The sequence below is a fragment of the Zeus faber genome (assembly GCF_960531495.2).
Source record: "Zeus faber genome assembly, chromosome: 5".
NCBI lineage: Eukaryota > Metazoa > Chordata > Actinopteri > Zeiformes > Zeidae > Zeus > Zeus faber.
The window spans coordinates 14,404,382-14,423,048 of record NC_137192.1 but is presented as its reverse complement, the minus strand read 5'-3'; the positions used below and the strand labels follow the sequence as shown (position 1 = coordinate 14,423,048).

The window sequence follows — 18,667 nt, the reverse complement described above, 5'->3', positions numbered from 1 at the left end:
AGTGATTAGATTGTGTGTATCAGGCCTATAACGCAATACTTTTTTTTTTATTATCAAAGATCACTAAGAATTGGTTTTCCCACACTTAAGTATTTCCTCTAAATAAAACACGCACCGATCGATATCAAAACTTGTTAAGATCATCCTTAAATCAAATCAATGTTTGTACAGGTGATCGCGGGTCAGAGACGCACTGATCGATACGACGCGCTCCGGTGTTTTCGGACCCGGCGGGGGGCGGGGGGGGAGACTGACCGCTGCCCGGGGACCCGCTGCGGCCGCCGCTGCCCGGGGGTCAGCGCTCAGCTCGCCGAGGCTCGGGCGGAACGCCTCCCTCCGCCGCCCTCCATTTTGAGCCGCCGTGTAGGGAGGCGGTTTGTCTCTGCTGCTGCTGCTGCTGCTGCCGCCGCCGCTGCCGCCGCCGCCGCCGCGTCCGCTGCTGCTCGGCGTGTCAACAAGCCGCATCCCGACACCCTCCCGACATGGACGACCTGTTCAGCCCGCGAAGGTAACTTGGAACACTTCGAAGTTGGCGTTGCGCTCCGGGCGCAGCGTCAACGAGGCTGATGACCGTGTCTGCTGAACTACGCGTGTTTATTACGCAGCGTGTCAATAGGGACGAAGTTATCCGCTATCGCGGTAAACATGCTAACATGCTAACGCGTTAGCCAAATACCAGTTCACTGCCACTAGCCGCGCCGCTAGCCGCCTCTCGTTAGCCCAGCGACATTCACAGGCTCGGGCTAACCCGTTAAAGGCTGAAAACGAAAAACGCAGGATTCCCCCGTTCCCAACTGTTTATTTGAACAAATAACGATTGTGCACGACATGCGCCGCACGCTCGTCTTGGATCCTAAAGCCGCGGATGTTGTCAAATCGTCCTCGGGATTTGACGTTTTGTCGTTGGGGTTTGCGTCGGCGGCTGTCAACACCGTCGTGCGTAGTGACAGTGACAGTATCGATGCTCCACTTTCACCAACTACTTATTTGGCTGGATCCGCAGCGCGCATCGTGCTCGAAAATGGAGCAACGTCGGTGTAAAAATGTTCCGTAATAACTCCACACTGTATACTGCACACTGGTATAGCCATATAACCATATTTTGAACAATTTCTGTGTCTAAAATGCAGCGGTTTAGGGGCGGATTGGGTTGTTTTTGCACAAGTACAGTATTCCCACTTGTACCTTATGTTTTTATCTAATAACTAAACGTAATTGTTGATGGGATTAATTCCCCAAATCACCCGTTGACCCATTGAAGGCAAGATTACATACGATTAGATCACTGGTGTGTGTGTTTTTTTTTTTTTTCTTTAAATGTCCATAAGAATGACGGAATGCTGGAAAGCATTTGTGAAATCCAAGAGGTTAACATTCATCGTGGACATGATTTTTGGTCGTTTTAACAAACTATTATTTGTTATATGACATGAAACGGAATCACTGCACGTTCTGTTGTTTATTATCAGGAGCTTGAACAGCACCCAAGGGGAGATCAGAGTGGGACCAAGTCATCAGGTAAAGCCCCCAAATCATGTTAAAATCTGAGATATTGTCTGATAATAAAGTGAATCAATCTCAATGGTTTAGCAATATTATTAATAAATGTTATTAATAAATTCTTGAGTACGATGTATGACTAAAAACCGTCGGGTCAAGATTGTTATTGCATAAAACCATTTTGTATTTCTGCATGAGTCTTTGGATTTGCTTGCCTGTAACCAGCCCATTCCTACAGAGGATATGTTTACAAAAGCCCTGAAATCCTTCTCCTGACACAGTCTGATTGGGTTTTTCACTGACTTCATCTGATTGTGAGGCTTTTGCATTATTCTTTACTAACTCGTTATCTTAAAGACTGTCTGCGCCACTGGTCAGTCTCTCTCTAAATCTGATTCATTTCAGTGGTTTGAGGTTTCTTGCCAAAGATGAACACTTTGAAACCAAATTTGAAATTTCCCAACATTAAGTATGTATGAGAGAAATGTGATTAATCTAGAGGGAAGATGCCTCTACCTCTACCCTCTATGAGTAATAAAGAAAAAAAAATACACTAGCACAATACCACCCACAGCATTCATTACATCATATGCATACATATAACAATAGCTGCTTATAAATTCAAAGTCTGTGTAAAATATTCCAAATCCAAAGATCTATGCATTTAACTTTACCATTATGTATAAATTAAGCCAAACCTTACATTTTTCAAATAAAACAGGCTTAAATATTTCAGACGTCGTGTGCTGACAAATGTCTTATCTTATCCGCAGTTCAATTATAATTAGTGTATTACGATATGTCAATGTCCTAATTCACTGTCATATATCATCTATGACTTGTTTTAGCCTTTGTAATTTTCACCCATCCCTATTATTTTTTCAAAGGAAAGGAAACAACACAATTTGAATGAATCAATCTATAACAATGTGCATCATTCTCTAGTTGAAGTCTTCATAATAATATCAATTGAATTTTATTTGAGGAAAATCTTTTTTTTTTTTTAAATAGACCCATACTACTTGACTATTCTCTGCAAATGTCTCCAATTAAAATCGTAAGGTGTCTTGAAACCTCATTAGCAGAATGATGTCAATCCTCCTCATCTGTTCACTCCTTTGATTTCGTCGCAGGCGAAGCTTCCAGAGCTGCAGCCACGCCCGGTGCCCAGTTTGCATCCTCAGACGGAGAGTGAGGAGCTCGTATGGACGCCCGGCGTCAATGACTGTGATCTGCTTATGTACCTCAGAGCTGCCAGGTTCGAAACTGCACTCAGCCGGAACATTCAGTCAATGTTATTGAGGTCTTTTCTTAAACGCATCCAACCCAACAACCTTTAAGATATCACAGAATTGGACAAAAACAACATTCTTTCTTGGTTTACCTTCCATGCTGCCATGCACAGGAGTACAGCAAAGGAAGTTAAAGTCAAACACAAGTTAATATAGGTGTCTGAAGTCCACAAAACATGTTTTTGAAGTTTGTTGCTAAAAATACCACTCAGATGATGCATTCTAGCCATTCCAACATGCTTCTAAACCGTCCTGTTCCAAAACGGGCTGTTTTTTTTGTGGGAGGAGCCACCCTGCTGAGCCCCCGAGTTCTGTGAGCCAATGGGGTTTGAGCATGGCTTCCAGGTTCCGTTGAATTTACTCTGTAACCTTCACTGATTTCACCTCATCAGTCCACCAAAATCTCATTCTGAACAAATTTAAGGCGAGAAATAAGCAATCCAGTTTTCACTCATATTGGATCTACAAGACCTGATTTAAAAGTCAGATCCGACTTTTGTTGCCGTGCTCTAAGCTTGTGGGAGACACTGCACCAGGACTCTTGCACACAGGGATTTTTTATTGTTTTGTGTAAACATCGGAAAATAAATAAATACATCTACAATAAAATCACTTTTTATTATTTTTGTTTGGAGAAAAGCACAACAGATCACACGCCGCAGCCTACAGTTGCCTACGGTTCTATAGCATACTTTTATTTGCTTGTTTTTAAGCAAGAAACACAGGAGGAGTATTTTTTTGAAGACTTAGATTTCCATCGTCTGCAGTTTTTACACGGACCGATGGTATTACAGTAACTCCTCTTTCTTTTAAAATATTTGTTGAGTTACTGAGGCGAGGGGCTGTTCTAATTCTACTGTGTCTCAATGTGACGTAGGACTGAGACACAAATCTGAATGCCGTGTTTCACCGCATGTTTTCTGAAACAGACAGCTCACAAAAAAACTGACTGGGTTGTCTTTTTTTTCACAGTTTGTGTGTTAGTAGGCCCATCAGAGACCCAAATGTATGTGCACAAGCACTGAAAAAGTGAGTTTTGCATCATAGCTCCCCTTCAAGTGCTGCGCTCTCCACCATTAAAAAAAAAACCAAAAAGAAAACGAACCACATTGTGGGGTTGTTGTTTTTTTTTTTTTTTTTGTGTCTGTCTTAAGGAGCATGGCGGCATTTGCAGGGATGTGTGACGGTGGATCGACTGAGGATGGATGTTTGGCAGCCTCCCGTGATGACACCACACTCAATGCACTGAACATGGTAAAGAACACTCCAGAGTCTGGGGAATGAATCACATTTTGTAGGTCGGAGGAATTATGTGATTTCCTGTTTAGAAGTTGAGATGTCTAAACGTGTGTGTGTGTGTGTGTTTTTCTTGTTCTTTAATTCTAGTTACATGCAAGCCATTATGATGCAGCCAAAGCTCTCCAGCGTCTGGTCAAGAAACCCGTACCAAAGCTCATTGAAAAGTGCTGGGCAGAGGATGATGTGGTGAGTCGGCTTCAGAAAGTGACATGGGATTAAGGTTGAGAGATCTTTGTGGCTTGTTGATTGCATCATTACATGTGTCATCGTACTTTATATCTCCCTATATCAATACAAATGTTGTTGTTTTTTTTTTTTGTTTTTTTTTCTGCTCAATCGACAGAAACGTTTCATCAAAGGTCTGAGGCAGTACGGCAAGAATTTCTTCCGGATTCGGAAAGAGCTGCTACCAAGCAAAAAAACTGTAATCAACTTTTTCTTTTTTGTTAATATTTTATTTCAAGACATTTTCTCTATTGGGCTGGGTATCTGAATTGATATCTTTTATCTTTATGGAATAATAACAATACAATACAGTGTTGCAATATTCTGTTGATAATTTCATAACCTTTATAAAAATTCAAGGTTTGTACAATAAGAGTGAATGTATCATTCATTTTTTTGCAAAGAATTATTTTTTTGAATGTTTGAATTTTAAAGTATATGACCTTTAACTCAGCGATTTTCATGCCGCAAATACTGAAAGTATTGTTGGGGAAACGGTATTGAATTGAAAGGTATCTGTATCCAACATTTTAAAACAATACCAAGCTCTATTTCCTAGTTAATTTTTTTGTGTTTTTTGTTTTTTTTTTGTTTTTTTTCAAAATTCAAGCCCATTAGTTCAAGTTCAAGTTCAAGAGATTATTTGTCACATACATATACATACGTTCATACATGCTGTCTATAAGCGTTTGCGTCGCTATCCTCAGGGTGAGCTGATCACGTTCTACTACCACTGGAAAAAAACCCCCGAGGCTTCAGGGACGAGAGCGTACAGACAGCACCGCCGGCAGCCGTCCTCTCGCAAGGCTAAGACCCGCTCTGCCGCCACTCCCGTCAGCACGCCGTCACAGTCCCACGCGAGTAAGTGGAGCACTACTTCCAGCAGCTTGAGTCTTACGGGGTTCATTCTTTTTTTTTTTTTTTTTTTTTCCAGTCATATCTGTAGGATAATGTGTTGGAAGAGACACCTGGTTGTCTGAGATCCTGTTCTCCCTAATCCTTCCCTCCCAGTGGACCTGAGCTCGGCCAGCGAGGACGATCTCGACAGTGAAGACAGTGAGCAGGATCTGAAGAGTCACACCTGCAGCCACTGCGGCACAACCAGTAAGAAGTTCAGGATTTTATGGAGTACTATATTAATTCTATGAATTTAATTTTAATATTTGGCCATCTGTTCTTAAAAAAAAAAAAAAATTTGATTTAAGCCCTGAAAAGAAAAGTGAGACCAAGGGTATTTGTATCCAACGGCTTTTTTTTGTTTCCACCTTCTGCAGCTTCTAAGGACTGGCACTCGGGCGGCAGGGACAAGACTTTACTGTGCACGACCTGTCATACACACTACAACAGGCATGGCCGCCTCCCAGCCACTCAGAAACATGCAGATCCTCCGTTCATGTTTAAACCTGTTAAAGAAGAAGACGAAGGGCACAGTGGCAAACATGGAATGAGGACGCGAAGGAGCAGAGCAACTGTGAGTTTGAGGGCGTCTATGAAGTGAAGCCAGAGTTCAATATCAGCACATTTGTAGAGATCTGTGCTTGATCAAGCCTCAAATCTTTACGGTTAAACCTCTTGCCGTCCAGATGAACTTGAACAAAAACGCAAAGATTGATTAAATAAGTAAGGGATAATGTGCAAATCGCCGGTCATTAGCACAAAATACCCGACAGGGTGGTCAGGTCTTTTATCATCAGGCCCAGAAGGGGCTGCCTGTGACAAAAGTCATTAACAGACAGCAGTCATTATTCAGAAATAGGGATTTTAATAATTAATTGTTTAACCGACAATATGAATTTTGACTGATTAATACGATCAGTTAAACAGTTAAAAAAAAAAAAAAGTAATAATAGTAATTTTACCATTGTTGCACAGTAAAAAAAAAACAGACTATACAATCTATTTCTTAAATACAACTCTTGGGGGCGACACGTGCAACAAGGGCTGTGACGATTACCACAATACCACAGTCATGTGATGTCACCACGGGGTTGAGCTCATTACCGTCATCACCGCAAATGATAAAATGAAATATATTTTTGTATTTCATTTTTTTGCTGTAGAAAGTTACAGGAGTGATTTTGAAATTTAAAAAAAACTAAACAAACCCCATAAACAATAATCATTGTTTAGTTATCATTGACCTTTTGCTTTCCATTTCAGGCTATTGCCTGTGTTGCTTTCCTCATCTATCTGGACGTCAATTTGAGCTCAGAATACTGATTATTAAGGCTTCATTAGCAGATGAAGCGGATTAGATGCATCTGCTTTTGATGATGGAAAGTCTTTTAGCCTTTTAGTCTTTCAAATTAAAACAGGCGGAGAGAATCCTTGCAGTCGAAATCTGTTATCCTCTTAAAATGTCAATCTCTTTATAAGGAAGGACACTTATGCAATGCATTCAAATAACATTCAAGTAATTACAGGATGAAGATGGTTGTTGGCACTCTAAATTACTTTTTACTGCGACGGCTTCAGAATGTTAACATGTTTTTATTATCCTTATTTTTTATAAGAGAAAATCTAAAACATTTATTCTTTTTTCCTCAGCTGTCTTCTCTAAGAAGTGGCCACAAGAGGCTGACGGGTTCTCCCACCAACGAGGAGCAGCACTCCAGCAGCCAGCCCTCTCCGAGTGGTGCCAGTTCCAATGCTTCTCGAACCTCTTCCACGGACAGTAAGAACGACTCCACAAAGAGGTCGAGCAAGGTACCTATTTTTAACACAGCCGTTACTCTATCATGTATACAGGAAATACTTTTTTTTTTGTGTGTGTGTTTTACTTAAAACCTCATTTGAACAGCGACGTAGGCCATTCAAGTGAGAGGTGCTTATTGATTTATTGTATTAGCTCTATTTTTCACTTGCGATATTCGCAAATAAAAGAGCAATAATTCATCATTTCTTACAAATGGAATATGATATAGCAGATCCTCTGTTTAGGAGAAAATGCCCCTCAACTTCACACCTGTAACCCGCTCAATTCCCATAAACTACTACACTTAAATTACTGAACTGATTTTGATTTAGTTTGTGCAAGCATGGAGCAAGGTTCTGCTTCCAAACGACCGGCGTTGCAAAACCCTCTGTGATGAGGCCTTGAGGAGGAGCATCACATTTGGCAATGTTGCTGTAGTTTCTATGGCTTCCTGTGGTGGTCTCCATTTGTCACTAGTCGTCCAAAGGGTCTGCAGAGGGATTTGAGTGTTTTTTATCTACATTTATAAATACATTCATAATCCTATGTCATTTGGATACATTATTTAAAAAAAAAAAGTGTTCCTTCCAACAGAAGATTAAAGAGGAGGTGCCATTACCAAAGACAACAAAACGTACAAGGGAGACTGCTGCTCAGGATGCTGACGAGCCCGAGAAAATTATACCCAAAAAACCCAAGACACAGGTGAGACAGAAACAGCCGGCTCTGCATTTTACACACACTACATACCACTGTGACAAATACACAAAGAACAAACTCCAGCCAGTGATTTTTTTTTTGTGCTTATTGATATTTTTTTTTTAACCGTACGACCAATCACTGTAGACAAACATTTTCGGGGGGCATTTCCCCAAAGTCTACTTAGATATTGCCGAGGAGTTTTTTTTTCTTTTCCGCAGCTTAAAACGCCAGTATTCTCCGAATCCAACAAAACTTTTTTTTTTTTTGTCAAAAGATGCATTTAGAACAAATAAATAAACAAAAACCCCATGTTTTGAGTTCATGTCTGGTGGTGGTTGTGGTGTTCTGAATATAATTCATATTAGTATAATGATAACAGCTTTTGCGTACTTTTTTTTATTTTTATTGATGGGCAATATTGACAAAATCAAATATCGCAGTATTTTTGTGAGGAAAACTTAAATATCAATAATTTCATAGATTGACTTTGGGGATGACTATTAATGTAGTCTAAGCTTCCATAATACAAGCTATTTACACACAAGAGCTTTTTGACAAACTATCATTATTAATGTCAATATTGGTTCGATTGGAAAAGCTAGAGCAGTCTGCAGTTCAGAAAGTTGCATTACTCTTCTGTAATTCAGCCTTAAAGAAAACATTTAACTATATATAACTATATCATTATATTACAATAACCCAACTCCCAGGTGATATCTGCTCTCATCACGCTATCAATATTATAACTATTGTTCAGCCCAAATACTTATATTATATAAGTATACTAAATTGTTAATTTTCCCTGTGTAGGACTAATAAAGGTTAATCTTATCTTAACGCCTGAATACGATCTAGAAATATATACTGTATATATTTTTTTGTCTTGTTGTGCTTCCAGGAGCCGCAGGGGTCTCGGTCGGAGGGGGAGGTGGAGGAGGAAAGTTCCGACAGCCGCAGCGCAAACGATGACGGCAGCAGTGACACCAAAGACATTGATCAAGACAACCGCAGCTCCTCTCCCAGCATCCCCAGCCCCCACCAGGGCAACGAGAGCGACTCAGATTCCTCTGCTCAGCCCAACGGTCTCCAGTCAGCACCCGTCGCCCCACCCTCCGCTCCGTCATCTGATCCACAGATTCCTCCGCAGGCTCCTCCACAGGCTCCTCCCTCTCAGGGCACCCTGGTCGCCCCCCAGCCTCCCCAAAACGCCCCCTCCGCCGACGCCACACCGAGTCCCACCCAGCCCCCCCCCGAGGCTCCCCAGCCGACCTCAGCTCAGCCGGCCGGCTCGATGGGCCGACCGCAGCCCCCCCCTCTGCCCCCCCATCCCCTCGCGGTCCCCCCATCCCTTCCTCCAACTTTGGGTCAGGGCTTCTCCCTGCAGCCACCATTTCAGGCTCCGCCCCCTGTAGGCGCTCTCTCTGGCCAGGCTCCGCAGCACGGCCCCCCACCTCAGGTCTCCCAGCGACCCTCCCACTTCCCCAGGGATTGCCTGTTGCCTCAGCCTCCCCCTTCCTCCGGCCCGCAAATCAAGCCTCCGCCCACCACGCCCATTCCTCCGTCACAGAAACAGTTACCACACCTGTCGGCGGCAGCTTTCCCCCAGATGCCCTCCAACCTGCCCCCTCCGCCGGCGCTTAAGCCCCTCAATGCTTTACCCAACCAGCATGCTCCCGGCGCGCCCCCGCCCCCACTCCAGCTCATGCCGCAGCCCCTGCCCATCCAGTCCCTTCCCGCGCAGCCCCCAAGCCTCCCTCAGCTGCAGAATCTCCCACGAGGCAGCCACTCCGCCCACCCACCCAGCTCTGTATCGCACCCCGTTCCCTCGGTCACACAAGCTACTCACAGCATGGGCCCCATTCCAAGCCTTCACCCGTCCTTCCCTTCCCACCCACTGAGGCCTGGCGCACCTGTGGGTGGGTCACATGTTCACATTAAAGAGGAGCCATTGGATGAGCTTGAGGATGCAGAAAGCCCCCCTGCTCCACCGAGGAGCCCCTCGCCAGAACCCACGGTCGTGAACATTGCCAGCCATGCGAGCCAGTCTGCAAGGTACATGGGTTGGGATTCGTGGTCAATTAAACATGGGATTAACAATTTTGAGAGATGTTGTACACACCTACCTGTTCAAGCTGCATTTGAAATAGCTTGAACCAACACACAGTGCAAAACGTGGGGTAGTACCGCATCAACGATGAGTATGAAAACGTGTTCATCACATTTGTTTCCGTCAGGTTCATCAAACACTTGGACCGCGGCTACAACTCCTGCGCTCGGACGGACCTGTTCTTCACACCGCTCGCATCCTCCAAGCTGGCCAGGAAGAGGGAAGAGGCAGTGGAAAAATCCAGAAGAGAGGCGGAGCTCAGCGCTCGGCAGGAGCGAGAGAGGGAGAAGGAGCGAGAAAGAGAGCGAGAGAGAGAGGCAGACAAAAACGCTGTGAGTATATGTCTCTTTATCGCTCTTTTACGCTGCTTCAGTGTACTTCCACGCTAACGGCTGTCTCGCCTGCAGAGAGCCTCCAGCTCCTCCCATGACAGCCGCATGAGTGAGCCCCATATGTCCTGCCAGGGCCACATGCGCTCCTCCTTCGAGCAGCCGCCCACCAGCGTCGCCGCCGTGCCCCCATACATCGGCCCCGACACGCCCGCCCTGCGCACCCTGAGCGAGTACGCCCGGCCGCACGTCATGTCACCCACCAACCGCAACCACCCGTTCTTTGTATCCCTGGGCCCCGGGGACCCCCTGCTGGCCTACCACATGCCAGGTCTATACAGTGCCGAGCCCAGCCTAAGGGAGCGTGAGCTCCGGAACCTCCGGGAGAGGGAGCTCCGCGAGAGGATGAAGCCAGGCTTTGAGGTCAAACCCCCGGAGATGGAGTCCATGCACCCGTCGGCCAACCCCATGGAGCACTTTGCCCGGCACGGCGCCTTGGCTCTTCCCCACATTGCTGGGCCCCACCCCTTCGCCTTCCATCCTGGGTTCAACCATCTGGAGCGTGAAAGGATAGCGTTAGCGGGGCAACAGATCCGCCCGGAGCTGAGTTATGCTGAGCGCCTGACCGCAGAAAGGCTTCACGCTGAGAGGATGGCATCCGTGGCCAGCGACCCCGCCACCAGGCTGCAGATGCTCAACGTGACGCCGCACCATCACCAGCACTCGCACATCCACTCTCACCTTCACCTGCACCAGCAGGACCCCCTCAATCAAGGTCAGGATCCTTCAGTTAAATTTTTTTTTTTTTAAGAACTACTAGGCCACTGCGAATTGTTTTTAGTGCTGCTGGCATGAAGTGGACCTGCATAGTACCTCGTCCTGTACTAAAAATAGTAGTTGTTTTGCAGGTTCTAGCCCACACCCTCTGATGGATCCTCTTGCACCTGGTCCACGTCTGGCCCGTTTCCCATTCCCCACTGGTCCCATCCCAAACCCGTTACTGAACGATCTCCCCCATGACCACGACATGCTCCGTCAGCCATTATTTGGTATGTCACCTGACCTAACCAACCACACAGACCAGACCTTCAGGTTATTCTCTGTCTGCCTACTTCAGTCTGGGTTAATTGTCTTCGGCTTTTCAGGAGCTGCGTATCCTCGGGAGCTGCAGGGCGCCATTCCTCAGATGTCTGCTGCTCACCAGCTGCAGGCCATGCACGCCCAGTCTGCAGAGCTGCAGAGGATGGCAATGGAGCAGCAGTGGCTGCATGGGCACCACCACCTGCACGGCGGCCCTCTGCCTGGACAAGAGGATTATTACAGGTACAGGTCCCATTGTGTTGACACTAGATCTAGTCTAGAGTAGAGCTGCCACAATTATTACATTAACGCCTGATTGCGGATTACTTCAGTAAATAGCGATCATTTTCCCTCATTACCTAATCACTTGTTTCTTAATTACTCAATATTTGAATTGCTTGCAGTATGTTGCACTTCAATAAAATCTAAAATCTTTTCGGTTTGTTTTTCCCCCTCAAAGTCGTTTGAAGAAAGAAGGTGACAAGCCATCGTGAGTCCCAGATGGTGCATGCCATAGAAAGCTATACTATATCCTAATAGAAAACTGTGTACTTTGAAAACCTAGAGTATTTGTTGTCTCTTTGTTTTGTTTTAATATATTTAAGATGAGAACCTTTGTCAACCTATATGTTTATTACTTGTCCAGCACTTATTGGGATTGTCAGGAGGTTTGTCTGAGATTTCCATATCAATAGTCCGTAGCGTTAAGATTTTATACTGCCATGGTCATAATTTATTCTAGTCCCACCTATCCGATATGGGAGTTTTAGGGTGACATGTTATATCTAATGCATTAAGCTGTTTAATATGAAGTAAGATAGATATGCTAACAAGGCTCTTAATGATATGAACACACTTGATTGGCTTTGGTGATAAGTTTAACCAATTCTTGATTTTTAAATGGTTACATATAAATTGGTATTTAAATCAGTGTTTGAATGACAGGCTTTCACATCCCAGCATGACTCCCTGTCCTTTTTCACCAAACTAGAGCAGCAAGTTGCAATGTTGTGTATTTAGACTCGGAAAGCATAGTACAGATCAATTTTATTCTAAAACTGCTAAAATTTGTCTACATTCTAAGATTTTATATTTCAAGGTATCTTTTCACAGTGTAACCCAAGCTTTTTCTCACTTTGAGGTTGTAAATAGCAATAAATACATGTTTGATAGTCTATATTATCAAGTATTATTAATATTACTGTAGGTGTGAACTCTTTCATTTGGCACAATTTAGCTGAATACAATATATGGTGTTATAAAATAAGAGGATTGTACATTTAAACTTTCATCTGTATCACCCCTGACAGAAAGTTGTCTAAGAAAGATCTGATCTTCTGATCTGTGGCTCAGAAGAAGGTATACATACTGTTTTGATGAGCAGAACAGTGAATTAGAAGAAACGGAGACCCTGTATCTAAACAGAATTTTTAAATATTGTGTTTTAAACTTCAATATTTATGTGAAATAAGAAAGGATATCGCATAATTATTTCAATAAATATTTCTGCAATGACGCCTTCATCTCTTGTGTGTTCAAATTTAGTAATTGGTTGGAGTTCTTTTGACTGCTGTAAAAAAATAAGGACTGCTTCTGGGTAAATTAAACAACTTTATTTTAATACTTGTTCCCATCATTTATAGAAAAAAATGTGTTCAACTGATTATTTGTCACAGATATATGCAGTGAAATATCTGACACCGGGTGACTACGTACAATAAGCTCTAAAACTACTGAAATGTGCGTAATCGACACAAGGTGCTGCCACAATCGCGATTCTGGGTTCTATAATTATATAATAGGAATTAATTGTGTGTTTGACAATTTGACAGTGATTACACAAGTCACAAGAATTCCATTCAAAAGCTTTTCCCCCCCCCCAACATTCGGGTTTGTCGAATGGGGATATTTTTTCATCCGAGGGTGCTGTTCTTTTTTGTGAATATTCATACATAGACGGTTTACTGACCACAACAAGCTATGCTGGTTTATCAAATTCACCATGGTTCACTTGCATTCTTGCCAGGAAAGGCGGACCCTGCCACCGACAATGGAGCAAATAGAGAAGCACATGCATAACGCAAAAACACATTTAATGGTTGTTTCTTATAAAGTGCCAGCTAAAGAAATATCAAACATTTAGTGAAATAATGTTGTGTATTACCACAAACTATTGTCATTCAATCATGCATCACAAAGAAATTCCCTTTAGCAGCTCCTGCATTAGCCTTGAGCACATATATTTTGATCGTATGCTTAATAAAATGTATGTGTACACTAATGAAAAATTCCTACCTCTTACAAGTCATAAACCAACATTTTCCAATAATATTTTCATAGCTGACTTTTTTGTAGCACAAATGACATTGCTTGTTTCAATTTTACACATTTGCACACATCACTAAAACACATGGTTAGTGGAATACATAATTTTTATTATATAACTTTTAAAGCTCTAACCCATAATGAGTGCTGGATTAAAAGGCACTGGACATCTGTAGGAAACATTAACCACACATATATTCTAATGGTCCTCAAAAATGTGTGTATTATTGGGAATAATACATAATATAGAACTATTACTGTATATGGATCGACCCATCCCTTGTACAAGTCAAGACTCATCCTTGGCGGGATCCTTCGTCACATACTGCCGCAGATACTTGATTGCAGATATTGCACTTACATTTGCTAGCAGTGCTAGTAACAGTGTTGAAAAGAAACCAGTCAGATTACTAACTTACATATCATGGGTACAATACCAATGCTTTCACTGAAATCTTACAGAGTAAATGATATTACAGCAGAGAACAACATGTTGGGGAGAAAAACATACCTGCTTTCCAAGCATCTGTTGCTTGTGGATCTGTCGATCTTAGAACCCAAGAGGCAACAGCGATACAGACCAAGCACATATCAGCGTGCTTCAAAGTGGAGAAGATGCCCTCTGTCTCTACAAGACATTAACAATGAGGTATATCTGGATTCATTGCTTTGTAGAATGTAAACATCGATCAATAAGCGGTGTCCGTGACACTCACCTGACAATGGAACTGTTCCCTGTAGGATTTTCAGTAGCTGTTGCCGAGCAGCCATCTCGCTGAAAAATTGGGAAGGTATTGAGGTAAACTGTCTTTCGCTGAACATTGTGGTGACGGTGTTGGTTCCCTTGACTGGGGTATTCTGGACATCAACAGGAAACACCCAGGCCCCCGACCTGCGGCACCAGCTGCTTCTGCTGTCGGGGAAACGCAACTTTCCCATTGAGAACAAGCTGCTCCAGCGAGGACACCACCTCTTCTCGCTGAACAGTGCTCGGCGTGGTGCTCTCTCTGAGGATACAGAATCATCAACCTGAAGGTGAGCGTGAGATACAACTCTAATGGGAACGCTGCAATCCTCTCCCTGGGGCTCAGCGGGAGGCTCTTTAAGGAAAAGATATTCAACCTCTGGGAATGTGAGGTCTCTAATAGAGGCATGGGAACACGAGAAGATGGGGACAGGTTTCCCCTCGATGCAGTGGGAATCCTGGAAGGACAAGAGTGATCCTTCGGATTCATGAATATAGTCATATGGTGTGATCACTGGCATGTCCCCAAATAAGGCAACAGACCTGGAGTCCTTCTTGGGTTGATTCTCTTCAAAAAGGTATTCGAATGATTCGGGGAAGGGTATTTGGTAGCTGTCATCCAGTATGTCAGCGTTATATAGAATGGGTGTGAGTGCTCTTGTTCCAAGCACTGGTTCCCTGGCTTTCTTGGAAGGGTTTTCCTCCAGTGACTGAGAATTAAAGTGCAATGAGCTCGTGTAGGAATTTTCAAGTGCAGATTGTAAAGGTGTTTCTTTCTGTTGAATATCTGTGTTGAGAGCTCGGACGTTATGCATGCTTTTGGTTTTAGTTATTCCTCTCGGGAGTATGGGTTGACTTGAAAGGAGACTGTTGAAAGATTGATCGTCAAAACATTTCTCAACCGTTGCCTCCTCCCCCGGGGGCTTTGTGTCCTCCACCCATGAATCACGTGTGGGGGAAGAGACGGCTGCTCTTTGGCTCGCTGGGTTGTTGTCGTGAGGGTCAGGACTTGGGTCTCTACTGGCACCGGTAAGTTGCCAGTATTCTTCATCAAAGTCAGAAGAGGTAGAAAATTCACAACTTGATCCATCTGGTTTGAAGTCGTCGGTGTTGGTAAAGTAGTCTGAGTCAGCGGTGTCTGACGTTTCCACCAAAGCACCATCGGACCATTCCACGGCGTCGTCCACACAACCGGTGTGTGTAAGGATGTCTGGAACAGCTCCCGGTGGCTTTGCTGTTTGTTGAATGTTTTGTGGGTCCGTGCTGGATGGACCTCCGGCCATCCTGAGATGCAAAATGTCCTTGATCGTCAGTTTTTCCATCTCATCCCAAAAGGAGGACATTGCAAACACGGACCGAGAAGGGCCAAATGATTCTGTGTATGCTTCTGGGCTGCCGGCCACTGAGCATGGTGTCACCGTGACGCTGGGAACTGCAGGAAAAGGAAATTTAAGTTGATCTTGTGTCAGGCGGCAGGATTGTAAATGCTCATGGGGTTTGCCCAAGGACATGTGGGATATTAAGCTGTGTGTTTCATTGTTGGATGCGGAGTTCTGTTCTGGCATTAAGTTGCTATTTTGAGTGGCAGGCAGAAATGTCCTAGTCTGCTCGGTGTACGACCTATCCACATTCCTTTCACAGCCCTCCCCTTCCAGGAGTCTGGTGGAATAAACATTCTCTGTATCACAAGAATTAATTTGTACATTGTGTATGTTACTGGGATTAGCAGTCTGAATATTTGACGCAGTCGGTAAAAGGGTGCATTGCTCTGACAGTTCTATGTCCACAGGTTTGTTTTCAGCACGGAAGTCTTTGACCAGGTGCCAAGCCTCCTCTACTGAGTCAGAGGCGGAGGCTGGACTCTCAGAATCGTAGCTTCTGGCTGAACAGAATTCGTCGACACTTTCAAAGTCCTCAGACAACACACTGTCCAGTGATGCATTATTTTGACCTTTTATTTCAGGTGTGGCAGGCAAAATGGATTTAGACTCCTGTGGATCTGCCTCATTGAAATGGCACATTTTCAGATTCCGTGAGAAATCTCCTGTGGCGAAAGAGGGGGAATCCATGCACATTTGGTGCGATTCTGGAAGGTCTTCCACCTGGAGGTGGTTCTGTGATGCCACCGCACTGTAATGTAATCCTGAGGTTTGGTGTAATTCTGTCAAATATTGCATGTCCTTCTCTCCCTCTGATGCATTATCTTCCTTTATTACTAAATCTACCTTACCTTCAAGTGAGGGCTCATGTGGTTTTCTGCTGCCCAGGCAACTCACGTTTCTGGGAGTGTTTTTTTTTCTATGCCTTTTTTTGTGGACCCGCTGTTGTAGAGGACTGTAATCCACTGTGATAAACCAACGCTCTTTTTCACTTTTGATAGCCACGCCGCTGTCCGCCCCACGCAGGGTTCTCTCTGTGGTTTGCGTCTCAAGCTCTGTGATCAGATTAATCTCTTTTTGCACTTGTTTTGTGAAGTTGTTTTCTTTTGGATAATGTAGACCTGCCGCCGAATTCTCTCGCGACGACACACTGTTTGTTTCCTCTTCAGAAGGTAGGTCATCTGATTGCCCCGCTGTGGCTCTCTGCTCAACCTGCAATGCATTTGCAAAGCTGGTGTAGCACTCGTCGATCAGACTCAAGCTCAGAGCCTTTGTTTGAGGTATGGAAGTGTTTACAGCAGCACTCTGCTGTGCACCATGCTGTCCTCCGGCCACGTCTGAATGCTGTCGGCATACACACTCCTCTGAATCACTCAGGTTTGAGCTGTCAATATCTGCAATTGAGGCCAGTAGCAGACTACATTCTTCACTTTCCTCATAGAAGCTCATCCATTCATATTCTGCAATGTGTACACTGTGATCTAAGTCATCCGTTGTTAAACCTTCCATGCTTCCACATCTGAAAAGAGGTAAACCAAACAAGTCTAAAAATCTTGCATCATTGAGTAACTTTACATATTGCTTTTGCATTTGAGGCAGAGCCCATACACTTTTTTTTTTTTTTTTTTAACTGTATCAACAGTAATGTAGTAAATGTAGACACTGCAATGTGTGATCCTTGTTCACTGTGATCCTTAACCGAACAGCAACAAATGTTTCAATTGAATGAAGCTTTACATATCCTGAACTAAGTGTAACAAGTGTAAGTTAACAGCAAAGCGGTATCATGACAGCTCCATAACAGACCTCAAAATACTCACAGAACAGGTCACATGACCTGATGTGAAAATTCCACTTACTCTAACGCACATCACAACAGCTTAACAAACAAAGCACTGGTTGTGAGCAGAGTGAATTAATCGGAGACACAATTTCTGTAATTTGACATACACTACGATGCTAGAATTCTAAAAATGTACCCATACACGACTATTATTAAATTATATGATGACATAACACTGTCATTATCATAGTATTGTATGTTAAAAAGAAAAACAAGTGCAGATCTGAGTAGATATGTATTTCGGTCTTGTAAGTAGACATTGGAACCTACCTGATAAATAGAGGCAGATCCTCAAGCTTAAAACTTTTAGCGCATTCTCCCTGCAGGGACATGCTCTTATGTCCTTGTCTGCCAGAGTGTGGCCATTCAACTGTTATAAATAGAGTAGTATGTCCAGTCACATGTAGTGTCAGTGCAAATGTCCTTCCCTCTGAAGGGGTGATAGGGGTGATATTTCAGCCTCCTGAGAGTCTCACATTTGGTAGAGGTAGGATCAATAAGATATGATACTAGAATAAAAGGTATGAAGGTTATATTTGGTTAATTACTTTGTTTGGGGACCTGCTGAAGGCAAATATAATTTTGAACATAATAAGGATCTTGGTTAAGTACACAGCTATACTTCAGGGTCACTGGTGTACACTGAGTTAAATTATTTCTCAGCCACCAAATATAATGTTGATTTTAAAAATCACTGCAAGGCACTAGGTATTTATATTATCCACGTGCAACTTCATTGGTGATGTTAGGATGACCATAGTTGTCTAACAGATCCATTATGTAAATGCATATAATTCAAGGTTAGGAAGTAACTGTACAAAATAACAAGTATTCACAAATTGCAAGGTCAGTTTTCTTGGCTAATTTACACAGAAATCCTAAAATTGCTTTGGCACCTTTTAGAAATTGTAAGAGCATGGAGGAAGGAAGCAAAAGGGGTTAGAAGGGTAGAGAATTGTCTGGGGAGTTGAGGCAGAAGATAGTTGCAAAGCATGGACAATCTTAAGGCCACCAGTCCTTCCCCTGCTATCAAGAAGTTTAAGCCTCATGGTACCGTAGCCAACCTCCCTGGTCGTGGTCACAAGAAAGAAGTTGATCAAACTGCAGGGAAGGATTGTTAGATTGGTGGAGAAAGAACCCGGGACA

The 18,667-nt window shown here is 43.5% G+C and overlaps 2 protein-coding genes across 3 annotated transcripts; one reads left to right on the top strand and one right to left on the bottom strand.

Moving 5' to 3' along the window:
- The first annotated feature begins 268 nt into the window (after window positions 1–268).
- On the top strand, window positions 269–12,821 carry rereb (arginine-glutamic acid dipeptide (RE) repeats b). The gene is given in 19 exon segments (XM_080001321.1): window positions 269–508; window positions 1,470–1,518; window positions 2,634–2,758; window positions 3,947–4,046; window positions 4,179–4,277; window positions 4,435–4,515; window positions 5,024–5,177; window positions 5,328–5,420; window positions 5,591–5,787; window positions 6,864–7,022; window positions 7,606–7,716; window positions 8,612–9,765; window positions 9,948–10,158; window positions 10,160–10,208; window positions 10,211–10,924; window positions 11,058–11,198; window positions 11,295–11,472; window positions 11,690–11,719; window positions 12,540–12,821. Coding segments are annotated over 19 exon segments (3,702 nt in total). The 5' UTR covers window positions 269–482; the 3' UTR covers window positions 12,571–12,821.
- Window positions 12,821–17,906, bottom strand: perm1b (PPARGC1 and ESRR induced regulator, muscle 1b). 2 transcript variants are annotated; one of them, XM_080001322.1, is made up of 4 exons: window positions 17,792–17,906; window positions 14,271–17,197; window positions 14,066–14,182; window positions 12,821–13,929 (listed from the first exon to the last, which is right to left on the bottom strand). In XM_080001322.1, exons 1-4 carry the CDS (start codon window positions 17,851–17,853, stop codon window positions 13,844–13,846), a joined length of 3,192 nt encoding a protein of 1,063 aa, XP_079857448.1. In that variant the 5' UTR covers window positions 17,854–17,906; the 3' UTR covers window positions 12,821–13,843. The 2 variants fall into 2 exon arrangements, with proteins under 2 accessions (XP_079857448.1, XP_079857449.1); XM_080001323.1 differs by having other exon boundaries at window positions 14,066–14,176.
- Window positions 17,907–18,667: the final 761 nt, after the last annotated feature.

Bases quoted from the DNA above. Each gene is read 5' to 3' on its own strand.
- perm1b (XM_080001322.1), bottom strand. From the start codon at position 17,853: ATGTCCCTGCAGGGAGAATGCGCTAAAAGTTTTAAGCTTGAGGATCTG. The intron at 14,183-14,270 runs GTGAGTGTCACG...AATGTCTTGTAG, and splicing joins GGGAACAGTTCCATTGTCAG to AGACAGAGGGCATCTTCTCC. The intron at 13,930-14,065 runs GTATGTTTTTCT...CACTGTTACTAG, and splicing joins AACAGATGCTTGGAAAGCAG to CACTGCTAGCAAATGTAAGT.